At 39.2% G+C, this 27,025-nt stretch overlaps 1 protein-coding gene across 2 annotated transcripts in view; it reads right to left on the bottom strand.

The window, feature by feature from the left end:
• LOC131109568 (A disintegrin and metalloproteinase with thrombospondin motifs 14) overlaps positions 1 to 27,025 on the bottom strand; it is a 39,750-nt gene that overhangs the window by 328 nt on the left and 12,397 nt on the right. The window contains exons 5-22 of one of the 2 annotated variants that reach the window (XM_058061727.1): positions 23,893 to 23,976; positions 21,978 to 22,125; positions 15,495 to 15,600; positions 15,118 to 15,261; positions 14,903 to 15,035; positions 14,721 to 14,834; positions 13,156 to 13,304; positions 11,685 to 11,857; positions 11,485 to 11,618; positions 10,226 to 10,349; positions 8,471 to 8,551; positions 7,843 to 8,009; positions 6,744 to 6,909; positions 5,042 to 5,174; positions 4,751 to 4,958; positions 3,462 to 3,591; positions 1,534 to 1,632; positions 1 to 1,458 (exon numbers count right to left, since the gene is read on the bottom strand). The exon at positions 1 to 1,458 is cut by the window's left edge and continues 328 nt beyond it. In XM_058061727.1, coding sequence (XP_057917710.1) covers positions 992 to 1,458; positions 1,534 to 1,632; positions 3,462 to 3,591; positions 4,751 to 4,958; positions 5,042 to 5,174; positions 6,744 to 6,909; positions 7,843 to 8,009; positions 8,471 to 8,551; positions 10,226 to 10,349; positions 11,485 to 11,618; positions 11,685 to 11,857; positions 13,156 to 13,304; positions 14,721 to 14,834; positions 14,903 to 15,035; positions 15,118 to 15,261; positions 15,495 to 15,600; positions 21,978 to 22,125; positions 23,893 to 23,976 — 2,760 coding nt within the window. In that variant the 3' untranslated portion in view covers positions 1 to 991. Of the gene's footprint in view, positions 1,459 to 1,533; positions 1,633 to 3,461; positions 3,592 to 4,750; positions 4,959 to 5,041; positions 5,175 to 6,743; positions 6,910 to 7,842; positions 8,010 to 8,470; positions 8,552 to 10,225; positions 10,350 to 11,484; positions 11,619 to 11,684; positions 11,858 to 13,155; positions 13,305 to 14,720; positions 14,835 to 14,902; positions 15,036 to 15,117; positions 15,262 to 15,494; positions 15,601 to 21,968; positions 22,126 to 23,892; positions 23,977 to 27,025 lie in introns of both variants that reach the window. The other variant, XM_058061726.1, reaches the window with a different exon arrangement.

The following is a 27,025-nucleotide window of genomic DNA, read 5'->3' on the forward strand; positions in this document are numbered from 1 at the left end:
ACACACACACACACACACACACAGGCAAGCACATACACACACTCATATCATCATCATTATTATTATTATTATTTTTGCTTGTTAATTATTTTTTTTCTAATGGAGGGAATTTACACTATATACATTGTTATCTGAAAAATAGATATCGTACTGTTGGTTTTAAAGCATAAGTGATCTTTCACCCACCCAAGGTGGACGTGGCTCGCTTAAAAAAAATATATAAATCTCCAAAATTGGATTCGGAAAACCAAAAAATTAAGCACCAGGAACCAAAACGAGACGGTACTTCCTGCGTGGATGATGACTGTGGAGGCCAGACGCTGTGTTGCATACTATTTTCCTTTCTATAGGTTCGATTCCTGAAAGGTTAGCTGTCTTGCGTTTTTAATTAAATATTATCTTTAAGAAATAATACAAACACATGCAAAACTTCATTATTTTAAAGTCATAGTTTCATAGTTTGCTCCGATACGCAAAGATAAATATCTCATTAAAAAGTCCAAAAAGTCGGCAAATAGCATATAAAAATATTCCTACGGCACCATATTTTTAAAATTTGTCACTTTAAATAATAACCTTCTGAGATCACTTAAGGTCAAAAACGATAGATAGTAGTAACGGTTATCTTTCGTATAATTAGGCGGGCCCCACCAAAGGAAATTAACATGCATTTGGCATCGAACTCTCGAAAAAGACCTGCGTGACATATGCTAGCCTCCACAGTCGACGCCGCTAGCACCTCCCACGTGTTCACGACACAAGTTCACTAGTAGTTCTGATGCACTTCGCGGAGGAAAAACATCAACAAGCGTACGCAGAAACAAACAGGAAGGAAGCGACGCAGTCATCACATTATTTTTTGCTTTCGGTTTACAGCACCTTTGCGTTTTTTTTTTCCGCCGAAGGACAGAACTCGAGCCTCACTCTTTCTGAGGTCTGATGAGGTAATCGCCCGTCTGCTCACTGGAGAAACGTGAGATGCGCGTCATCGCTACGCGGCTTTGCGTGCAGAGGAGTCCCTCTCGGATCCTAAATGGTCCCTTTTTGACTTGGCGGCGAACGGGCCTAAAGTGCTGTCGGGCCTGCGCTCCTCGGAGGCATCGGCTGTCGGCGGAGCCGGAGGTAGAAGAGTGTCGACGGTGGTACCCCTGGAGAGGTCGCCGCCGCCCCTGGAGGCCGAGGCTATGGTGGTCGACGGCCTGGTCGTAGTGGAGCGCGGTCGTCTGTTGGCGGTTTTAGTGGTTTGTAATGGATTCCGGGTGGCGGTGGGTTGAGGAGACTGGAGGGAGGCCAAGTGGGAAGGTGTGGAGGTCTGGGGTTCCTCTGACGTGGGAGCTGGACTGGCCAGTTTCTTGTTGCAAGATTCGCAACAAAGCTTATTATATCCAGGGATGGAACAGTAGCGAGCCAGAACCTCCATTTGACAGAAAATCGATTTATCGCCCTGACATGCCTCATCTGGGGGGAGCAGGGGGGACGACATTAGGAGGAACTGCACTGAAAAAACTTGATTGATTTTCTGGCAAGCCTTACTTGAGGAGACTTTAATCACAGGGTTGCTAGGAGGTCTTTGGTGCAAGGCTTCGTCTTTAACGGTGGAGTTGTCCGTGCTGAGTTGGGACGCTGGTTGGCCTGTAGAGGCGGAATGCAACGTTGGTCAAAGTGTGCCAAAAGAGTCTGAACAAACAAGGACTGGATTTGGTTCTCGTGGCACCTCATCATCGGAAAATCGCGGATTGCGCCTTAGTGATCCATTTATGTTCCCACCTTCATCATCTTGTGGATGGTCGCTAGAGATTGCAGAATGACATAAGATCGGTTCGGTTTGGTTTGAATCCAACTCAGGTTCAGTTCCTGTGGTCTAGTATGCACACGGTAATCAGATACAGATCAAAACAACCACTGGTCCGAGACCATCGAGAACAGCTTTCCACTGCATAAGTCTCTCGAGTCCCTTGTGTCCCCTAGGGACGTCACGTCAGGTGAGAACCAAGGGGACCTTAGGATCTCCAGAGAAACCGGTTACACACAATAATCGCACTGGAGAATGGGAATCAAATTAATCGGTGGTCCGAGACCATCGAGAACAGCTTTTCACTGCATAAAACCATAGAGTCCCTTGCGTCCCCTTGGGACTTCACCAAGAGAAACCTACATTTTCTCTAGGTGAGAACCAAGGGGACCTTCGGATCTCCAGAGCAACCGGTTACACACAATAATCGAACTGGAGATTGGGAATCAAATCAATCGGTGGTCCGAGACCATCGAGAACAGCTTTTCACTGCATAAGACTCAAGAGTCCCTTGCGTCCCCTTGGGACTTCACCAAGGGAAAGCTACATTTTCTCTAAGTAAGAACCAAGTGGACCTTAGGATCTCTGGTTACACACAATCATCGAACTGGAGAATGGGAATCAAATCAACCGGTGGTCCAAGACCATTGAGAACTGCTTTGAACTGTGTAAGACCATAGACTCCCTCGCATCCCCTCGGGACGTCACCAAGGGAAAGCTACATTTTCCCGAAGTAAGAACCAAGTGGACCTTAGGATCTCCAGGGAAACCGGTTACACACAATAATCAAACTGGAGATTGGGAATCAAATCAACTGGTGGTCCGAGACCACCTACAACAGCTTTTCACTGCCTCAGACCATAGAGTCCCTTGCGTGCCCAAGGGATGTCAACAAGGGAAAGCTACATTTTCTCTAAGTAAGAACCAAGTGGACCTTAGGGTCTCTGGTTACACACAACCATCGAACTGGAGAATGGGAATCAAATCAACCGGTGGTCCGAGACCACCTACAACAGCTTTTCACTGCTTAAGATCCGAAGGACTTTAGGAGTTGATTTGATCTGCACTCAAGTTCAATTACTCGTTCGATTGCACACCAGCCAAAAGGTCCTGAACCAGAGTCGGTAAGGCCTTAGAGAACCCTGGTGACTCTAATATTGAAGTCGCAAAAATCTTCGCTTTAGTATGTTAGCAGTTAGCAGTTAGCATAGCATCAATTGTCCTCAAGCAGCATGGTCCTCTTGAAGGGAAGCCATCTACTTCCTGTTAGATTATCCTTATGACTACCAACAAATGTTTTAATTAGCACGATTTCACTCACGAGGCAAAATAATAAAGTATAAGTAAACGTAAAAACTTTATACAGTCGTATTTCAATTCAAATTTAAATTCGCGCTGACATTTTAGGGTTTAATAACAGCGTGTATTTGTTAGAAAAATAATATACGCAATAAAATACACTTTTCATGTATGCTCCTTTTACACAGTAAGAAGTACTTTATGTAAGATTGAATAATATTCCTATTGTACTACCCATCTAATTATCTCAGAAGCAAACACTTCTCTAATCAACTCCATTATGTTCTCTCTTTCCTGAGGAGCGCTAAATTAAAACATGCCAGTGAAGTCATGCAGTGTCAATCAGGCTCAGTGTGCCTCCTTTAATTACCTGGACAAGAGCTCAGCTTGCAAATGAGGACCGTCTCGGGCTTGTCTCCTTCGCAGTCCCCCACCGTGTTGTCGCTAGCTTTGCAGACCACTTGCCTTTGCTGGATACCTTCGCCGCAGGAAACCGAGCACTGCCGTGTCACACAAAAAATACATAGAATGTCACGATTCATGTCAAAACACGGTAGGTTGCTAGTCACCACTCTAGCAAACAGTTTTTGGCTAATCTGTCATAATAATTGATTTTGCAACCGGAAAAGTCTCCATTGCAAGTTGGTAAGGCTCGGTTCAACAGTTTTTGACTCATCCGAGAAGACTTTCTAGTCAGCACTAACACTCTAAAAATCAGTATTTTGACAATCTGCTGTGGTACCTGGTGGTACCTAGTGGTACCTAGTGGTACATGGATTTTTCAGTGGAAAACTCAATCGCAAGTCAGTACTGTTCAGATAATTTGACTGTCCTGTGAAAAATTTGTTGTCAACACTCTAGCAGTCACAGCACTCTAATAAACAGTTTTTGATCGATCATAATACTTGATTTTGCAACCAGAAGCAGAACCAGAACCATTGCAAGTTAGTAAGGCTCAGTTCAACAGTTTTTGACTCATCCGGGAAGACTTTCTAGTCAGCACTATAGCCATCAACACTCTAAAAATCAGTATTTTGCCAATCTGCTGTGGTACCTAATGGTACTTAATGGTACATGGATTTTTCAGTGGAAAACTGTCAATGGCAAGTCAGTACTGTTCACTTCATCATCTTTTGACTCACCCGTGAAAAGTTCGTAGTCAACACTCTAGCAGTCACAGCACTCTAATAAACAGTTTTTGGCCACTCTATCATAGTACTTGATTTTGCAACCAGAAAAGTGTCCATTGCAAGTTGGTAAGGTTCAGTTCAACAGTATTTGACTCATCCGGGAAGACTTTCTAGTCAGCACTATTGCCATCAACACTCTAAAAATCAGCAATTTGCCAATCTGCTGTGGTACCCAGTGGTACATGGATTTTTCAGTGGAAAACTCTCAATCGCAAGTCAGTACTGTTCAGTTCTACGGTTTTTGACTCACCCGTGAAAAGTTTGTAGTGAACACATTAGCAGTCACAGCACTCTAACAAACAGTTTTTGGCCAATCTATCATAATATCTGTTTTTACAACTGGAAAATCGTCCCCTGGAAGTACGTAAGGTTTAGCGTAAAACTGTCAATCGGAAGTCGGTACTGCTCAGTTCAAGACCTTTTGCACTCTAACAGTATTTATCCAACCTATAAAAGTCTATTGCTTCACCTGAGACCACGCCCCCATCCTCCATTGTGTGGGACACACAGTGTGGTTACAGGTCCTCCTCGGCTCCGGCCGGTCCTCGGTACAGTGTTTGCTGTGGATGGGCCGATGGGTGCCATTGTGCAGAGCCTGCATGCACTGCACCGCCCTGGTCTGGTAGCCCTGCTTCCCGCATGTCTTGCTGCACGGGCTCCACTCGTCCACGACCCACCTGCTCAGGGAAACAGCCCACATCCTGGTTGGTTCTGAGTATTTCCATAAGACTTCGTCCCAGCAAAGTTGGGGCTCACTTACGTTGGCTGGCTGCACACCTGAACGTTGCAACGCTTACGGATGGGTTTGGGCTTCTTGCTGGTTTCGCAGAAGTTGCGGTGCACTAAGCGGCTGTCGCTCTTCCTCCTGCATCCGTATTTGGTGTACTGTATGCCTAAAGGGATTTGAAAAACCACGGGAATATCATTTGACTTAATTTAGTGTTATGAGGTTCTCATCACACCACAAGATCTGCAGAAGTTGCATCTGAAATGGGCCTCAGTTCTGCTGAGAAGACTTTCTGCAAGATGTGGACCTAAGATAGGACCTGGTTCTGCTCTAATCTCTACTCTAGTCCGGCCTAAATGCGTTTGATGGACTTCTTTGGCTTTTGACTGTTCTGGGAAGACTTTTTACAAGATGTTGACCTAAGATTCTAAGGACCTGGTTCTGCTCTAATCTCCGGCCTAAAAGGGTTTGATGGCCTTCTTTGGCTTTTGACTGTTCTGCGAAGACTTTCTACAAGATGTTGACCTAAGATTCTAAGGACCTGGTTCTGCTCTAATCTCCGGTCTAAATGCATTTGATGGCCTTCTTTGGCTTTTGACTGTTCTGGGAAGACTTTCTACAAGATGATGACCTAAGATTCTAAGGACCTGGTTCTGCTCTAATACTCTACTCTAGCCCGGCCGAAATGCGTTTGATGGACTTCTTTGGCTTTTGACTGTCCTGGGAAGACTTTCTACCAGATGTTGACCTAAGATTCTAAGGACCTGGTTCTGCTCTAATACTCTACTCTAACCCGGCCTAAATGCGTTTGATGGCCTTCTATGGCTTTTGACTGTTCTGCAAAGACTTTCTACAAGATGTTGACCTAAGATTCTAAGGACCTGGTTCTGCTCTAATCTCTGGTCTAAATGCGTTTGATGGCCTTCTTTGGCTTTTGACTGTTCTGGGAAGAATTTCTACAAGATGTTGACCTAAGATTCTAAGGACCTGGTTCTGCTCTAATACTCTACTCTAGCCCGTCCGAAATGCGTTTGATGGACTTCTTTGGCTTTTGACTGTTCTGGGAAGACTTTCTACAAGATGTTGACCTAAGATTCTAAGGACCTGGTTCTGCTCTAATCTCCAGCCTAAATGGGTTTGATGGCCTTCTTTGGCTTTTGACTGTTCTGCGAAGACTTTCTACAAGATGTTGACCTAAGATTCTATGGACCTGGTTCTGCTCTAATCTCTGGCCTAAATGTGTTTCATGGCCTTCTTTGGCTCTTGACTGTTCTGCGAAGACTTTCTACAAGATGTTGACCTAAGATTCTAAGGACCTGGTTCTGCTCTAATACTCTACTCTAGCCCGGCTTAAATGCGTTTGATGGTCTTCTATGGCTTTTGACTGTTCTGCAAAGACTTTCTACAAGATGTTGACCTAAGATTCTAAGGACCTGGTTCTGCTCTAATCTCCGGCCTAAATGCGTTTGACGGCCTTCTTTGGCTTTTGACTGTTCTGCGAAGACTTTCCACAAGATGTTGACCTAGTTTTGCTCTAATCACTGATCTGGTTCCTGCCAAAGGTGTTTTGTCTCCCACACCAAACCCCTCCGAGCGTGCCTCCAGAGGCCCAAACTAGAATTCAATTAACATTTAGATTGCAAACAATGAAAATAATTAACATATAGATTGCCTCAATGCATATATTTTTCATCCATGTTCAACGCGAGAGTCTCGTCTGGAGTGGACCACTGACCTCCGCCGCAAGGTTTGGAGCACTGCGACCAGCTCTTCAGAGCCCACTCATAAGTGTCCAATTCGGCTAGGAGGACGTTGTTGTTGGTGATGAGAGGCAGGAGGTCCTCGTGTATGATGTATTTATACGTCAAGCTGATCTTTGCTTCCTCTTCCCGCGGATTGACCTAACAATTGAGAAAAAAAAATGAATTGTCGGACCATTGACTCATTCGCTGCCAAAGACATATTTATACATTTTTATCAACCCGAACGTCCATTCCCAAAGAGGTATTTTTATATTTTTTGGCGCGGGAAGCAGGTGATGATGCAACTACACAATAGAGGAGATCATGTTTGGTGCAGTTTTAACTCATAACTATGTCTTTGGCAGTGAATGAAATGACTGGTTCCAACTGCAAAGAGTTCGAGCAGTGAGTTTTATAAATATTTATATACACCTGAGATTAACCCATTTCTCACAGACATTGAAACATTTCTCAGAATTAATAGAATAACTCAGATTAAATGAAGAACAGGTGACAAATTTAGATTGACACATTTCATTAACGGATCTTCATGATGCTCTACAGCAGATGCCAAATAAGAAAGTACCAGGACCGGATGGGTTCCCTATGATCCCCATGGATCAAAATATTATATAGCAGCCCTGAAGGCGTATATAAATACCACTCTGACAGAATTAATCTGGAATTAATTTGTTCCCATCTTGCTTAAAAAGAAGCAATTGGGTTTTCTGACGGGAATGAGTTACATGAAAAAGGATTTTGTTGATATGTGGCTCTTGGCGGTCTGGGGGGTGACGTAGCGGGTGCTATTTTGGGCAGGGACCCCTGGTGTTGGGGTTCTTAGGGGACCGTCGCTGGGGGTTTGGGCGGGCTGGGTAGGCCCTGGAGTATGTTTTGGAGTCTATGGCCTGTGCTGTGCTGGGTGGTCTGATCCCCCCGCCAATCAACCCCCACCCCCAGAACACATAATTCTGCATGTCTTGAAAAATTAGTCCAAATCGTTAAAAATGGTTGGTACTGAGAGGATTTTGGAAAACCGTCTTTGGAAAACCGTCTTGGATTGATTGAATTAATTGATGTCTGCGGGCTCACCAGCACTAGGATGCCTTCATGCAGAGGACCCGACGTCCGCAGGGTCTCCTTCCCGCCGCCCTCGATGGTGTAGTTCCATTGTAAACCGTTCTCGATGAAAGTCTTTGATTCGGTGTCCTCACTTTTACCGTTGAGGATGAAGTTGCCCGTGACTTGATTCTTCACGGCTGTCGGGAATACAAATTGAAAATCGATTTAGTTTTCAGAATCATGGCTCAAACCGTGTCTCTTACGAGACACCGCACACAGCAGGGAAGTGTCAATCAAATCAGCCTTTGGCGAAATCACTGCGTTTCCATGGTTTCAGGACACGGCAAGGGTGCTTTTTTAGTCACTTAAAGCTAATGAAAATTCAAGGTTTGGTCGAGTTGAAAGGTTCTGACGTCAACAAATGACGCTTATTTCTGGTGTAATGTTCCTTTATGAAACTTTTTCAATCATGTTCGAACCATTACCTGTTCCTTTCTACCGGCAGCCCACTAATGGCGCTAAAGTGACATCTCTCAAAGAATCAGGCCAATCATCAGGTGTGACCACGTTATCTGTGACTGGAGAGCTCCATTCATTCGGCGGTCACGCATCACGACTTTATTGTGACCTTTGGATGAGGCCGCTCCGAGACACTCACCAATTAGATGGGGGGAGGTGTCGTTCTCTTCGATGACAATGTGACGGGCTCCGACGGGGATGTCGAACATTTTCAGCATTCCTAAGAAGACGAAGAGGAAAGTGGAGAGCCTTTCAGTAGAGGTGGTGATTTTAGCCACTTGATTGAATTGTCTTTTGTTACAGTTTTTATTTTACTATAATTTTTTAAATATAATTATTTTTATTATTAACAATGTCATTTTTATAGTTTTTTTATGTTTATTTGTTGTTTATTTTCTTTTATCGTCTCTTGCGCCATTTGTGTATATTACATTTCCATGATACTATTTATCTGCAATGCAATTAATTGCATGTTGTCCACAGTTAACTCATAATTAATCACATTTTTATCGAGAATTTTTTTGAGGAAAGTGGAGAGCCTTTCAGTATTGGTGGTGATTTTTTCTTTTCTTATTTTTTGTTTATTATTATTATTTGTGTCATTTTTTTATTGTTTTTTTTATGTTTATTTGTTGTTTATTTTCTTTTATTGTCTCTTGCGCCATTTGTGTATATTACATTTCCATGATACTATTTATCTGCAATGCAATTAATTGCATGTTGTCCACAGTTAACTCATAATTGATCACATTTTTATCCATAGTAAAGTAGGGATGTCCGATATTGGCTTTTTTGCCAATAACCGATATGCCGATATAACTCTCAATTTCCGATTCCGATATCAACCGATGCGTGTAACATCCGATATATTGTATTTTAATTGAGTAAAATTATTGTAAAGCAGTTTTTCGCAATTAATGATTTTTTTCCTTCCCAGGGAACATTTGAACGACACATTTTCAGCATTCCTAAGAAGACGAAGAGGAAAGTGGAGAGCCTTTCAGTATAGGCGGTGATTTTAGCCACTTGATTGAAATGTCTCTTGCTTATTTTTTTGTTTATTTTTATTATTTGTGTCATTTTTTATTGTTTTTTTATGTTTATTTGTTGTTTATTGTTTTTTATTGTCTCTTGCGCCATTTGTGTATATTACATTTCCATGATACTATTTATCTGCAATGCAATTAATTGCATGTTGTCCACAGTTAACTCATAATTAATCACATTTTTATCGATAGTAAAGTAGGGATGTCCGATATTGGCTTTTTTGCCAATAACCGATATGCCGATATAACTCTCAATTTCCGATTCCGATATCAACTGATGCGTGTAACATCCGATATACTGTATTTTTATTGAGTAAAATTGTTGTACAGCAGTTTTTCTTAATTATTATTTATTTATTTTTACTGCAATCACCACGAATGTAATGTTAACCGATATCAAATTTTTAGGCTCATATCGGGACGATAATTATTGGTGTAAATTCACTCGTGAGAGTTTACTGCAATCTCATTCCCGTCTTTGTCCTCAAATACTAAGGTAGCACATGACCTCCAAATGTCCTTGGCTATGCCTGTCGGTAACAAGCAACTCGCAGACTAAATTTTTGCTTGCAATTCAGAGCAAAAAAATCAGCCTAGAGATGGTTGGTACTAAAAAAAAACACTAATTAGTTGGAACACTTGTATGCTAATGTAGCACTGTATAAATGGCAATAAAAAAATACCTGCGGTGCTACAGTATGTCAAGCAAGTGGCATTGGAGACTCCATGTATGTTGTACAAATACGGTTTGTCGAGAGAGTCTTCTGCCAGCCCTAATTATTATACTTTTTCTTTATTTTTTTTAATTGTTTTTATTTCACAATAACGTCCGACATTCTTTTTCTTACCGTTCTTTTTAGGCGTCTTGGTGAGCGTCAGCTTGACAGTGCGACAATGCGAGTTGTCTCCCTCGCATACACCACACTTGTCCTGCTCTTTGTACGAGCCGACCTCCTTGTCACAGCCGACGTGCTGCCAGGTGGAGAAATGAGGGACGGGGGTTTGGGGGTGGGGGGAGAAAGATCCAGATTACAGTCTAGACAAAGTTGGGCCGCTGATACCATGGGAAAAAAAAAAAAGGATGCAGGGATGAAGTCAAAATAAAGCCAGTGGGTGTTCGCCTCACAGTCAAGGTTGTTAACATGCAAAGACAAAATATATTAAACACCCTGGTGTGTTTGTGTTTGGATATAGATATGACTGATATTACCTCGTTAATGCAGCAAACCATCAAATCATAACCATACTGCTAACTGTGAAAACCTGAAAATTAGGCTTTATTGGTTGTTTGTGTTTTTGTATTTGGGATACTCAAAAGAAGGGGGAAGTGGTTAATGGAAAGATTCCACTCAGGTAATGGACACTTCATACTTGTTATTAAAAATATTAAAATATTAAAATAATTAAAATTATAGCTATTTCTTCAATTTCTCGTGATTTTTTTATTATTTTCCAACTATTTCAATTTTATTATTTTATTATTATTTTTATTATTTTATTTAATATTTTCCCAAACAAATTTTGTGCAATTTTATTTTGTTTTTTTTCCTCATAATATTATGACTTAAAAAACACAACATTATTATATTACATATTACAACATTGTTATAGTAAAATTATGACTTTCTCGTTGGATTACCACTTTTTTCTTTTCATATTTTTACTTTATTTTTGTAACATTATTGCTCCGGTTGTTTTTTTTTTCATAATAATATTTTTGGTACGTACCAGCTGGTATGGTTTGTGTTCAGTTGTGGACTCCTATAGAGTAGCTCCACACAATAACCCACACATACAACTTTCTGGATCCTCCAGAATCTGCACCTTTTCCAGTCCATGATTGTGATTGGTCACACTCCCGGGTACTTCCGGACTACTGCCGAACCCTTTTTTCTAATTTTGTGGGTGTAAGAGTTGATAATAAATTAATATTTCATGTTCATGTTCACAAGAATAGTCCTGTGTGAAATGCCGCTGACAGATGAAAATATTTTTCCCTTGCTGGGAATCACTAACTCCAACCACTTCTGCCTGAGCTTGCCTCGTAGAAAGATTTCCTGGCCGCCATTGCTAACAACCGTAAACAGAGTACACACAGAGTACCTACCAGGCACTCGCCTCGGGCGCAGACACTGAAGTGGTCATTGTAGCTGCAACGGGTCCCATCATGCATCACCTGGTTCATGAAGACAACCTCCCCGGTTTCCTTGGACATGCAGCTCAGCTCACACTTGCGACTCTCTGCAAACACGACAAAAATAGCACATCAACGTCCCAACTCGCCAGAGCTGAAGCGTGGTTACTTACCGTCCGGGTGCTCGTACGGCAACCAGTTGTGCTTCATGTTGTTGTGGTACTTGTTGCTCCTCTGGAGGCACTGCTGAGCACGGAAGTCCTCGTAGGGGCCGGCGCACTCCTCCGTGTTGCACATCTGGTAATCGAACGCCGAGCCGGGACACTCGCGGCCGTCGTAGGCCGGCCTGGCGACAGACAGTGGAAGTTTTATACTAACGTGAAAAATCAATAGGGTGCTTGCTCTGATACTTATTTCAATTGGTTGAAATATCGAAAAAGAACATCCAAGGTGGTAAAATAATTGGTTTGAATTTTTACAATAAATCTATTTTTTTTGTCCTTTTACCTCAAATACCTCCATTGAGGGTTGAATTTGTTCAAAATGAATAGGGTGCTTGCTCCGATATTTATTTCAATTGGTTGAAATATCCAACAAGAACATCCAAGGTGGTAAAATATTTGGTTTAAATTTTCAAAATAAATCTATTTTTTTTGCCCTTTGACCTCAAATACCACCATCGAGGGTTTAAGATGTTCAAAATGAATAGGGTGCTTGCTCTGATATTTATTTCAATTGGTTGAAATATCCAACAAGAACATCCAAGGTGGTAAAATAATTGGTTTAAATTTTTACAATAAATCTATTTTTTTTGCCCTTTGACCTCAAATACCACCATTGAGGGTTTAAGATGTTCAAAATGAATAGGGTGCTTGCTCTGATATTTATTTCAATTGGTTGAAATATCCAACAAGAACATCCAAGGTGGTAAAATAATTGGTTTCAATGTTCAAAATAAATCTATTTTTTTTTGCCTTTTGACCTCAAATACCACCATCGAGGGTTTAAGATGTTCAAAATGAATAGGGTGCTTGCTCTGATATTTATTTCAATTGGTTGAAATATCCAACAAGAACATCCAAGGTGGTAAAATAATTGGTTTGAATTTTTACAATAAATCTATTTTTTTGCCCTTTGACCTCAAATACCACCACTAAGGGTTGAATTTGTTCAAAATGAATAGGGTGCTTGCTCTGATATTTATTTCAATTGGTTGAAATATCCAACAAGAATATCCAAGGTGGTAAAATATTTGTTTAAATTTTCAAAATAAATCTATTTTTTTTGCCTTTTGACCTCAAATACCACCATCGAGGGTTGAAAATGTTCAAAATAAATAGGGTGCTTGCTCTGAAATTGGGAAGTAATTTGATTTGGAACACATTTGTAGCAAGAAACTTGATTTCCGTGCCCTTCAAACCCAATAATATTGACATCCAAGGTTAAAAAGAGCAAAATCAATAGGGTGCTTTCTTAAAATTGGGGGAATTTGACCCTTGAATGCCTCACAAGGAAGTTACAATAAGGCCGCCTTTTGTACTTTCCAACTCTTTTTTTAAACACCGTGTTGCATTCAAAGCAGCCCTGGCTCATCCACACCAACCCAGAAAGCTAAACATAGAATAAACCCTCAGCGTCACTCACGGGGGGTCGTTGCATTGTCGGCTACGGGAGCGAACTCCTCCTCCGCACGTCCGCGAACAAGCGCCAAACTTGGACCAGGAGCCCCAGTTCCCGTCGTGGCCTTGAGGCTCCTGGCTGGACCTCCAGATGCAATGACCTTTGAAACACCACTGACGAGAATGACAGCGTTAAAGACCAAGAGACCACCAATGACATTTTTAAATTCCACTTTTAAAGGTCTCATATAATATATTTTTAAAGAAGTATCAGAGTTGCCAGAATATGTGTTTGATTTTTTTATTCGGAAATCCTGCCTTGATGCTGCAGTTTAATGTGTTAAACAATGACAAACTTTCAGATATGTGGTTTGCGCATTTGGAAGTGACCCCCCCCAAAAAGTTTGGGCCGTGTGACCAATCACAGCGAAGTACAAATCAAAGTAATAGATTCTGGAAAATCTAAAAAATTTTCTGTGCGGGTTATTGTGTGTAGCTGCTCTATCGGAATCCACAACTCAATACAAAGGGTCGAAAAATGAGCATAATAGGTCGGCTTTTTCTTTTTTACATTTTTTAAAATTAGTACTTGTTAATGTTTTATGTCCAGATCAATATTATTTGTAGGAAATTATTATTATTATTTGTTTTTTGTCCCATTTTTGCATTTTTTTTAATTCTCCAAACTTTCTTCTTAAAATGATCTTCATAACTTTTGTTTTTGCAATATTTTGACTTTATTCCGATATTATCCCCTAACTTAATTTTCCAAAAATTGCAATTTTACTGTGTTTTGTTTGTTTCTCATCATATTATGACTTACAAAAATAACAAATTTGTCTTTAATATTTCACCTCTATGCCACCAATTTTGACATTTTTTGTAACTGACTTTATTACCATGATATTTATACGTCATTCTTGTAGCATTATAAGTTTTTCAGCAACTAAATTTTCCAAAAATTCCAATTTCTGCTGCCCAAATGCTGTTCTTTTATCTCATAATATTGCGATGTTATTATAAATTATAAATTTATAAAATTATAAATTTTTTTCTTGTGAGATGTAACATTTTTTTCTTAATTCTTGTAAAATTACAGCTGATTTTCCAATTTTTGCTGTTTTCCGTTTAGTTTTTTTTAATAACAATACAATATTGTAATGTTATTCTCGTAAAATTATAAAAATTTTTCTCGTGAGATGTAACGTTGTAACATTTTTTTCTTAATTCTTGTAAAATTACAGCTGATTTTCCAATTTTTGCTGTTTTCTGTTTTGTTTATTTATAATAATATTTTCATAGTGTGCCCCTGTGGGCGACAAATGGCGCCCAGGTCGCACTTTGGACACCTCTGGTTAAGCGTATCAAAAGAAGTAATTTTTGGGCTGTTTTCTGGGTGTGCCCTTTAGTCGTAAGCGTATGCAAGTCCTGTAAATAGTGAAGCTCTACGATAGTCAGAGTGAGTGGGGTCTCATATGAAGCAAAAAAGTAAGCGAAGGACACGTATTCATGATAGAACACCATTAAAAAGTCACTTTTGTATAATAGGAGACCAATGAGCGCAAAAAATGTTACATTTATGACTCTTACCTTCCCCGGAGCGCATTCCGTACCATCCACCGGTGGCCCTTTTTTGGTTTTGCAGAAGTACTGGTTATCGGGATGGCTGCACCACAGCTGCTTGCAGGGGTCGTACGTACGAAACTGGGTGCACAAACGCGGAAAAGGTTAGAAAGTGTCAGATGCAAATGGCGGCAAACGCATGCACTTACGGCCGTGCACATTTTATAACCGACGCCAAAGTCAAAGCGGCACTGTTCGTCCATGGAGTAATTGATGCCGGGGAGCTCTGGAAGCTTGGGCCACTTGTGCTCGAAGGGATCATCCAGAAGGCAGTCATAAGAGCTGAGGGGGAGAGGGGGGGGAGATGGTGATGAGGGAGAAGAAACAGTAGGGAAAAGCTGCAGGGAATGATGGGAAAACATACTGAATGTAGCGACTCAGCTCCTGCTTGCTGCAGCGGGACCAGTGGTAGCGATGGAAGGCCGCCTGGACCAGCGGCGCCATAATGCTGCCCATGCTGGTCTCATCGGCGCAGCGGTTCCCCTGACCGTCGTGCTCCATTCCTAACCTGGGATCCGAAAATGTGGCAGCAAGGTCTTAATTTATACATGTATTATGGTGCTTGTTGCTAGGCGGAATATCCTAATTGCCCTCAATGTATAAAAATACAAAATGTTGTAGTGTTTAGTTATCGTCTGTGGAACCACAGGGATGTAACACGTACGCTAGCGGCAATAAACAACAAAAACAACATCATCTCAGCGCTAATAAAATCAAATACACTTCCATTTAATGACTTACACGTGGCCCGTCTCGTGAGCGACCACAAAGGCGGAGGAGAAGCCGTCCTCGTGGTTCAGAGTGCAGCTCCTCAGCGGATGGCACATTCCAGTCACCGGAGCATAACCTAGGCAACGGAAAAGAGCACCAAGCCCTAATAATCATCAATGTAACCTTCGTTATTATACTAATTGTGATTTTTCAGTAGTACTCATTCATATATTAATCTAGTTCTTCTGGTTGCATTATTTGGATTAAATTGACATTTCAAATATAGTAGTATACATTGATATGTATGTTTGATGTTTTATTACTTATAGGACAGATTTATTTTTAATAATGTATGGAAGATTATTTGCAGCATGATTGCTTTACACTTGGTGACACCACTTTCCTGCTCCAAGTGAGCTGCCTATTGGTTTCTCTTTGCTTGTTTTGGTTTAATGCAGGGGTCTCAAACTTAATTTACTTGGGGGCCGCTGGAGCTCGTGTCTGGGTGAGACTGGCCGCATCAGGTTTTCCAAAAAAAAAAAAAAAATGCATTTATTAAAAACAAAAAAAATTAAAAAAACTTTGCTTTGGTTTTGATTTTCTACAAGAAAAGCTCTGATAAAACATTCCACTGTTCTCAAATATCTTACTTTTTATTTTTCTACACAAAATAAGATGAAAAATAAATAAACAAATCAAGAATAAATAAAATCAATCAGTCATAAATGAATATAATAATAATAATAATAAAACAGCAAATAATAAAAACTTAAGAAACCACATATAGTTGGTGGGTAAACAAATTATTTTTTTCAGATTAAAATGAACAAAGCATTATTAGAGCCCTGTAGACATGACAAAACACGACTATAGTCACATTTATACTCTTTTTATTTACAACATATTGCGCAACTGCAGGGTCTTGAGACACATGCTAACTCGCAAACTAGAGAGCTAGCGACCTAAACGGTAGCCTTCAAGTTATTTCCTTTCAACTTAAATAGCCAAAAACTTACCACTTCCACACGGATAGGGAGGATAACTATTAACAGTTATTTAACCTTTAACATGAACATTAATGAAACATAATTTTTTCTGGGTACATGATAATGTCATTGAAATGGGCCTTTTAGTGTTAAAACTAGGTAGTATTTTTTTCTCTAAATGTATTTCAATTTACACGTCTATATTTTAATTGTGATAGATTTTCTTTGTGTTTTTTGTATATTTTACATTTAAATATATTTTTATTTTTTACTTAATAGTATTAATTTTTGTTAATACATGCGTTAATTTGTAAAACAAAACAATTGAATTACCTGCATTAATGTATTGTTTTGTGTGTATTTTAATTTTAAAAAAAGCATACATACAGTTTTAAAATTATGTGTATTATTCGATTTTTTAGTGTGTCACCAAATTTGGTGTAATCCAAATAAAAAGACCTTGAAAGCAGCGCTCATGCTGGCAACACAGCAAGCTTATCAGCCCGGACACCTTTTGGCTATGCAACATTATTACCATGGTTACGCTAACAAAACAACAACAACAACACGTGGCAAAGCAAAGCGCATAGACATTCATGACATAGAACTCGATCAAGAGGTGTGCAGCGATTCTGGGCTTTGAGTGTGCTCTGTCAGAAGTAAGCTTCTTCATGCCTTCTTCTGACCACCAGAAGAAGCCTTTTTGGCATGCAGCTAAAAAGCAGCAACAAGATGGCAGACACAGCAGACATAAAAAGCCATGGAGAAGCGACATGTTTGATGAAAATGGATTTAGTTCTGCTTGCGTGTGGAATAAATGCAGTGTAGGTTTTTTTTTATCTCCACCAGGCGGTAAATACATATTTACTTTTGCACAAGATAGAAGCAAAATGATGCAACAGCGGGAGAAACAGCAGCACTTGAACACGTTGTATCCTTTAGAGAACATCAAAACACTTTGCAGAGTACAAATACATGTATACTGACACTTGCAGCCCATTGTATGGCAGGAATACTAAGCATCTAACAAACCCCGATGCTGGTTATCGTGTGTAGCTATAGCCCACGGGCCGCATATAGAACATCCCTGGTTTATATATTTCACAGGGAAAGGGGAGTGTTAACAAATGAGTGTGTCCATGCGGTGTTTTTGTATACTATCACAAAATTAGCCCTGATATAAGCAAAGACTCGATGCAGGCTTCCACAGTGGTGCACACACGGTTTGAAGAGGTGCGCTCCGGCAACAAGCCTCGCTTAGTGATTACACAAAATGTTTTAAAAAGGCGCAGCTTTAGAATTTAATAGCTTCCTTTTGCGAAAATCACTTCTGAAATTTAATAAAGTCAAATTCTGCACATGAATTAAGCAAATAGCACACTAGCTAGCTAACTAACTAGCAACAAAGCGCAATAACAACACAAGTATTATTTTATCCGTGACGTACGAGCTAAGATAGGAACTGACAAGCGAGCTGCCTGGCTCAGTCACTAGCCAACTACCACGTTAGCGAGCTAATTAACTGCCAAATTAGTGCGTTAGTCTGCGTAGGAGTTCATAATATCATTTTAGTAATAATTTATACCTTTATATGCATCTTTTTATGTAAATAACAACTGAAGAATTCAAGTGAATATCTAGCTAGCTGGCCGAAACACTAGAGAACTAGCGAACTGCTAACATAATGCCAAATTAGCGTGAATTGTTCAATTCATATATTTACATGTTTTTTTTTTAACTAACTGCCAAAATACTAGTCATTAACACAGTAACAAAATGGCTAGTTGATGTGTATTTTAGGAATATTTCTGCTAATTGTGCCATAAGTAAAAATAAATACAGTACTCCAAGCTAACTAGCATGAATTGTTCATTTCATATATTTATCTGGTTCTTTTTAACAAACTGCCAAAATACTAGTCATGAACACAGTAACAAAATGGCCAGTTGCTGTGTAATTTAGGGATATTTCTGCTAATTGTGCTATAAGTAAAAATAAATACAGTACTCCAAGCTAACTAGCATGAATTGTTCAATTCATATATTTATCTGGTTCTTTTTAACTCACTGCCAAAATACTAGTCATTAACACAGTAACAAAATGGCTAGTTGATGTGTATTTTAGGAATATTTCTGCTAATTGTGCCATAAGTAGACATAAATACAGTACTCCAAGCTAACTAGCATGAATTGTTCAATTCATATATTTATCTGGTTCTTTTTAACTAACTGCCAAAATACTAGTCATTAACACACTAACAAAATGGCCAGTTGCTGTGTAATTTAGGAATATTTCTGCTAATTGTGCCATAAGTAAAAATAAATACAGTACTCCAAGCTAACTAGCATGAATTGTTCAATTCATATATTTATCTGGTTCTTTTTAACTAACTGCCAAAATACTTGTCATAAACACACTAACAAAATGGCTAGTTGATGTGTATTTTAGGAATATTTCTGCTAATTGTGCCATAAGTAAAAATAAATACAGTACTCCAAGCTAACTAGCATGAATTGTTCAATTCATATATTTATCTGGTTCTTTTTAACTAACTGCCAAAATACTAGTCATTGACACAGTAACAAAATGTCTAGTTGATGTGTATTTTAGGAATATTTCTGCTAATTGTGCCATAAGTAAAAATAAATACAGTACTCCAAGCTAACTAGCATGAATTGTTCAATTCATATATTTATCTGGTTCTTTTTAACTCACTGCCAAAATACTAGTCATTAACACAGTAACAAAATGGCTAGTTGATGTGTATTTTAGGAATATTTCTGCTAATTGTGCCATAAGTAAAAAATAAATACAGTACTCCAAGCTAACTAGCTTGCTAACTTAGCCAAAATACCGCCACATATACTTAGTACATAGTCAAAGTAAAGCCACAGCAACATTACATTTTTCTTGGCTTAACGCCACGCTTCTAGAGCGTTCCGTGGGAACCGCTTAAGTAGTTTTTGTGTAATACTGCAAACATCGTCAAACTTTGACAAGTTTGTGCAATGTCTACTTAGGCAGGACGGGAACCTTTTTTCCCCAAAATAGTGTTGCGGAGCCACTGGACGAACGTGCCGTGTTGTGAGCACAACACAAGCGTCGCCACGGCAATACACGGAGGTGCGACGAGCCCGGCGAGTAAGTTGACTAAACATGACACGAGTGCTTGAAAAGAGACGCAGAGGTCACGGCCCAGCGTTGAACTTGAGCACAGAGAGGGTTGTGTTCGCCGGCCGGGAACATGTTGCTAACTCGCTAGCTGGATACAGTAACTACAGTACTGTTTATTTATATGTAATGACAAGCTAATGTGGTAACGAGCTAACTAACTCACCCACTTGGCGATGTAGTTCCTGTCTCTCTGCAGACTAACTACTGTAGCTAGCCAACTAGCTAACAACAATACAACGTGTTTCCTCTGCAACCACCTTTTGTAGTTTTGATACATCTGCTAAGCAACTTGCTAGCTAGCTAACTAACTACCGTGAATTCTAATTTTTGCTTTTATTATTTATTAATCAATCCGCATTTTTATCCAGATCTTTTTCCATAGCTTGCTAACATACTAGCTGACCTGTCGCGATGACTTTGTGAATGTTGTTTTTTGTTTTATTGTGTTTTGAAGTTTTGTTCCATGAACTAACTAGCTTATATGGCGGGCTAATACCTGTCTGGCTAGAGTACAAGCTAACAAGCTACCTGCCTAGCTAACGTAATAATTGATATTACGTTTGTGTAATTCTGTTAATTCCCAAATCCACACATTTATCCGATTTGCTCTCTTGGAACATCCTATATATCATATTCTATGCTACCATATTGCTAACTGACTATCTTGCTAACTACCAATAGTATCTTCACTAAAAGTGTTCTAGTAAAGTAGTTTTTAGTTATTTTTGTATAATTTCACTAACTAAGTAGCTATTTAACAGCTAATTTATGCATTTATTATTTATTAATGAAATCAATCCACACTTTTATCCTGAGTTTTTGTCTTTTTCAAAAGCTAGCTAACATACTAGCAGACCAGCTGTCTCGTTGACTTTGCAAATGTCATGTTTTTTTTTTACCTTTTGTCCTTTTGATACATCTGCTAAGCAACTTGCTAGCTAGCTAACTAACTAGCGTGAATTCTAATTTTTGCTTTTATTATTTATTAATCAATCCGCATTTTTATCCAGATCTTTTTCCATAGCTTGCTAACATACTAGCTGACCAGCTAACTGTCCCGATGACTTTGTGAATGTTGTTTTTTGAAGTTTTGTTCCATGAACTAACTAGCTAAATGGCTGGCTAATACCTGTCTGGTTAGAGTACAAGCTAACAAGCTACCTGCCTAGCTAACGTAATAATTAATATTACGTTTGTTTAATTCTGTTAATTCCCAAATCCACACATTTATCCAATTTGCTCACTTGGAACATCCAATATATCATATTCTATGCTACCATATTGCTAACTGACTATCTTGCTAACTACTAATAGTATCTTCACTAAAAGTGTTCTAATAAAGTAGTTTTTAGTTATTTTTGTATAATTTCACTAACTAAATAGCTATTTAACAGGTAATTTATGCATTTATTGTTTATTAATGAAATCAATCCACACTTTTATCCTGAGTTTTTGTCTTTTTCAATAGCTAGCTAACATACTAGCAGACCAGCTGTCTCGTTGACTTTGCAAATGTCGTGTTTTTTTTTTTACCTTTTGTCCTTTTGATACATCTGCTAAGCAACTTGCTAACGTAATAATGCCTAGCTAACGTAATAATTGATATTACGTTTGTGTAATTCTGTTAATTCCCAAATCCACACATTTATCCGATTTGCCCTCTTGGAACATCCTATATATAATATTCTATGCTACCATATTGCTAACTACCAATAGTATCTTCACTAAAAGTGTGCTAATAAAGTAGTTTTTAGTTATTTTTGTATAATTTCACTAACTAAGTAGCTATTTAACAGCTAATTTATGCATTTATTATTTATTAATGAAATCAATCCACACTTTTATCCTGAGTCTTTGTCTTTTTCAATAGCTAGCTAACATACTAGCGGACCAGCTGTCTCGTTGACTTTGCAAATGTCTAACTTTGCTTCTTGTAATTCTGCCATAGGGCAAAAATAAATTGCCTTCATCAGTTTTGTTCTCCCTGAACATGTATGAACTCCTTCTACTGACATACATGTAGCATTAGCATCGCATTTATCATGTAATCACTGGGGTGCATGAAAAATGTCTGATTTTTCTCTACATGCCAAAAACGCCCCTTCGAAAATGCATTTTTCATGTCCAAGGGGGGACGTCAATGTCCAGTGGGCAAGGTTCCGGAGAGCCACACGCTAAATGTTTTTGGAGTTTTTTTTTTCGTTTTTTTTGTTTTTTTTTTACACTAGCGGCCTCCTGCTCCCATGGTGGACCTTACCTGGGCAAAGACTTGAACCCCTTTGAGAATGGAAGCAGAATAGAGCACTCAGTCTGCACAGGCCTCGATCGAGAGAGAATACAGTACCTTGCATACCTGCGGGACCAAAATCTTGCCTTGTGAGGAAGATGGCGTGGTCGTGGTACTCGGCGTGGTCGGGGTCGCCACGCTGCTGCGTGTTGGCCCACCGGCACACTTGTTCCAGGCTGCGGGACGGGTTGCCACGCTCGATTAGACTGATGGACTGAAAAAGCAGAAACGGAAACTTAAAATCTTAACTTGTGGACTGGCTAAATCTGCATTAGTGCTGCTACAATTAATCATGATTAATAAATTATCTCATTAATCGACAACTATTTTGGTATTCCATTAATCTGTTTTTCATTTAAAAATGTAAATATTAGGAACGAGTATCCGATCCGTTACGATTACGAGTATGTAACGAGTACATTTCGTAATTATCCGTATTTGTGTTTAAAGAAAAAGCTCATTATGTATTCAGAACATGCCCAAGCGAGGATTTGAACCCAGGTCTTCCAGATCAACCACTGTGCAGCATAATCATAAATCAAGACCGATAATTAAAAATACATAAACAAACAAAAACAGTTTCAGAAACACACTATGCTGTTTCTGTGGTAACACAACATGATACAATGAAAACACAGTATAAGCGATACCGGCTAGGCTAACGCAGCTAAACAAGTACATTTTTCCGCAAAATTACGTCAAACTGCGATGAATACAAAACCTCCTGCTGCTCCAACCAATTCCTTTTAGTCCACCTCAGAGAATAATTGCTACTGTGTAAATACCTGGAGGTGGTCTCGACAACAAAAAGTAGTACGTCACACCTGCAAAAAAAAAGACTTAGCAGCAGGGCGGCCGACAGAGTCAACAAGTTTGATCCCATCAGATAAGCGCTAGGTAAACAACACGGCTCTGCTTTGACAACCAGCTGCAGGAAGCGTGGAGGCGGCGTTTCGGGGGCATGTAAAGACCAGCTGACAGCGTGTGGGGTGGGGGTGGGGGGGTGTTCGTCATTTTTTTTATGGCGACTTCAATGGAAAGTGTTTTGATGGCGCTATCTACAGGACGAATAAAAGTGCTGATAATAATAAAACACAGCACAAAAAACAGCAGTAATTCTATGAGAATAAGGTTGAAATATTATAGGAAAAAGTTGGAATTTTATGACAAAATTTTGTAATATTATAAGGAAAAAAAATTGTTGCATAAAGTCAAAATATTTAAAAAAAAATTTTTTTTAAGTGGTACAATGAGAAACAAACAAAACGTATTTATTCATTCATTCATTTTCTACCGCTTTTTCCTCATGAGGGTCGCGGCGGGGGTGCTGGAGCCTATCCCAGCTGTCTTCGGGCGAGAGGCGGGGTACACCCCGGACTTGTCGCCAGCCAATCACAGGGCAGTAAAGAAAATTTACAGGATGAAATACCCGAAAAAGTATAAATAATAATAAAACACAGCACAAAAAAACAGCTGTAATTCTATGAGAATAAAGTTGAAATATTATAGGAAAAAGTTGGAATTTTACGACATAAATTAGTAATATTATAAGGAAAAAAATTTGTTGCATAAAGTCAAAATATTAAAAAAAATTTTTTTTAAGTGGTACAATGAGAAACAAACAAAACATAGTTATCATTTTTGGAAAATTGGGATTGGGTATTAAAGTTTAAATATGGGAATAAAGTGAAACAAAATTCTGAAAAAAAAATATTCAAAAACAAATCTGCAGTTTTACAATAATACAGTATATAGTAATAATACAGTATGTACTGTATAACGTATTACCCTTTCCAAAATATCAAAGTGGTCCTTACATCCTTTTTTAGGACTTTTTACGGATGCTTCCATGATTTGTGTTTAGTCTTTGAAAGTACCCCCCCCCCCCCCCCCATATTATTATATCATTACTGTCATTGAAAAGCATGTAACTCCACTTACTTTCCACAATAAAAACAATAGAAATGTAGATAGACCTTACCTGTCGATACCCGACCATAATCATGCGAACGAGGACGATGTTGATGTTGGCTCCCAAAGACTCATCGTGGTAGATTTCATCCACCTGAAAGAAGAAACAAGCAACAAAATGTTAACAATAGAAGCATACTGGAAATATACTCCTTTTCAGGCATTTTTTCTTGGCTTTAGCTGACTTATGTTGGAATATCGTGTTAATACACTGGCGGGGCTCCAGTACAACCAATGATGTTATGCAGTATTCAGAGACAAGGGGAAAAAAAAAAAAAAATAGTAACCAGCTGACCCAGAAATGTGTCAGCGGCTGTCTTTGGCTTTATGACGACGTGGAATGTATGCTATGCACTGCTGCTATTCCCGACGTCGGCTTTTATTTTCACACATAAGTTCGCTCCCACCCTGGAAGTTCAAATTTAGAGGTAGCGTTCTTTGGTTATGGCTTGCAGTTAACAAGCTAAACTAAGGCTGGACTCTTTTTCACGGGGCGAGGGTGGGCTCACATTTTTTCACGTGATCAGGGAGTCTGAGTTAGTGTGTTTAGTTTTTATATTCAAGGTGCAAAACTGCTTCCATGATGGACGGAATTAACGTTACGTTCTTCTAGTGTCAATCATAATTGAATCTCGTTAGATTGCGAAGCTAATAAAGTGGCTATCGTGTGTATTATTTGATTACGGTCACATTTTGGGTACCAAAACACACGAATCAGGTGCCTAGCAACCATTTTATTGTTTTCTTTTTTTCATTTACTGTATTTTCCGGACTATAAGTCAAAGTTTTTTTCATAGGTTGGCTGTTCCTGCCACTTATACTCCAGAGCGACTGATAAATGACCTTTTCTGTTCATGTTTATTTTTTGTGTAGCCGATTGTGTTAGCATATATTACATGTTAATGTTAGAACTTGCCTTCCAAGAGGACGTAGTTTGAAAAATAAATTACCTGCAAAAAATGCGACTTTTGTATGTTTTTTTTTCAGCCTAATTATGCATTTTTGGCCTTGTGCGACTTATACTTCGGAGCGACTTATAGTGCAGAAAATACGGTAATATATATATCGTATTTTTCAGACTATAAGTCACATTTTTTTTCATAGGTTGGCTGTTCCTGCCACTTATACTCCAGAGCGACTTATAAATGACCTTTTCTGTTCATGTTTATTTTTTTTAGTAGCCGAATAAGCATTGTGTTAGCATATCTTACATGTTAATGTTAAAACTTGCCTTCCAAGAGGACGTAATGTCTGTTTTGGTCAAGTAGTTTGGAAAATAAATTACTCGCGAAAAATGCGACTTATACTCCAGTGCGACTTATGTATGTTTTTTTCTGCCTAATTATGCATTTTTGGTCTTGTGCGACTTATAGTCCAGAAAATACGGTAATATATATATCGTATTTTCCAGATTATAAGTCCAAGTTTTTTTCATAGGTTGGCTGTTCCTGCCACTTATACTCCAGAGCGACTTATAAATGACCTTTTCTGTTCATGTTTATTTTTTTTAGTAGCCGAATAAGCATTGTGTTAGCATAACTTGCCTTCCAAGAGGACGTAATGTCTGTTTTGGTCAAGTAGTTTGAAAAAGAAATTACTCGCAAAAAATGCGACTTATACTCCAGTGCGACTTATGTACGTTTTTTTCTACCTAATTATGTATTTTTGGCCTTGTGCGACTCTGGAGCGACTTATAGTCCAGAAAATACTGTTATTTGTTATTATTATTATTTTATTTACGAATTCTGTCTTTAACCAACCCATAGTTGACTATACTCATTTCCTGACAAGTTAATCAAATTCCATAACAAAGTCTCTAATAATCATTAAAGGGTTGCAATTCAAACTGTAATTACTATTATTACATTTTATTACCCCAACTCAAACCCTTAATCTGCAAAATTACAATGTGTTTTTAATATTCTCGTTGCGCCTCCTCCTCGATGGCCGGGTTCCTATTTTACCAAATGACATTCACTCAGCTCGGACACGGGTCATTGAGTCATCAGCAGGACCCCGAGGGCCGAGGACTGTACACAATGTAACAACTGACCCACTGGACTCCCTTTCAGGGCGTAACGGCCGTGTGAGTCATCATAGCATCATCTAGCACGATACACATCCTGGTTGTTGTTCTTAGTGGAAGGGATTCTAAGCTAGGAGGCGCACAAAGGACTAAAATGTCTAAAAATGAACAAAGTACAACCAACAAATAAGCAGGGTATTCTGCAGGGTCATGTCCTCACAGCACATAACCCCCCCCCACCCGCCATTGACAGTGATGAACGTCTTCCTGGGCATCAAGTCCAAATTGACTTGGGGATGCCGAGCAACAGGAAACTCACTTGAGCGGATATTCCATTCACTAGGAGTCCGTTCGGGGCCAAAACATGCTGTGACGGTTCCAGACAAGGTAGAGCCAATGGACTTGGACTCCTCACCGATCCGTTTCAAAGAAAAGGCGGGCGCTACATTTAATGTTTCAGTGGAGACGCGCAGGATCTTGAGTAAAATAAAGCTTTTTTTGTTATGCCTAAAAGCCCAAAATGAACAGTTTAGTTCCGACATTGACAGAAAATTTTAAATACGCCTAAAAAGTTTTTAAAAAGGCTTCGCTATGCATCTTAAAATGAAGCTCTGCAAACTATCCGTCAATCTGCTACACACGTGTGAACTATACATTTAATCGTGTAGTTTTTCTATAGCAGCCTGACCTAGCATGATGTCACTGTTACAATGTAATGTTAGCACTTTAGCTCCCATAGCTAACACGAATTTAGTATCAAATGCTGAGGTTGCACATCATATTTTCAACATCTGAATGTGTTCTGGTATGTCTTAAAGCAGGGGTCTCAAACATGCGGCCCGCGGGCCAAATGTGGCCCGCAGGACACTAGTTTGAGGCCCCCGCCTTGATATGAAAGTTTAATGCGCAAGTTTGATATGGATGCTGTATGGTATCATGTACCCAGAAAAAAATTATTACTTTTAGTATTATTATTATTAAGGTTAAATAACTGTTAATAGTTATCCTCCCTATCCGTGTGGAAGTGGTAAGTTTTTGGCTATTTAAGTTTAAAGGAAATAACTTGGAGGCTACCGTTTAGGTCGCTAGCTCTCTAGTTTGCGAGTTAGCATGTGTC

The sequence above is a fragment of the Doryrhamphus excisus genome, chromosome 22, assembly GCF_030265055.1.
Source record: "Doryrhamphus excisus isolate RoL2022-K1 chromosome 22, RoL_Dexc_1.0, whole genome shotgun sequence".
Classification (NCBI taxonomy): domain Eukaryota; kingdom Metazoa; phylum Chordata; class Actinopteri; order Syngnathiformes; family Syngnathidae; genus Doryrhamphus; species Doryrhamphus excisus.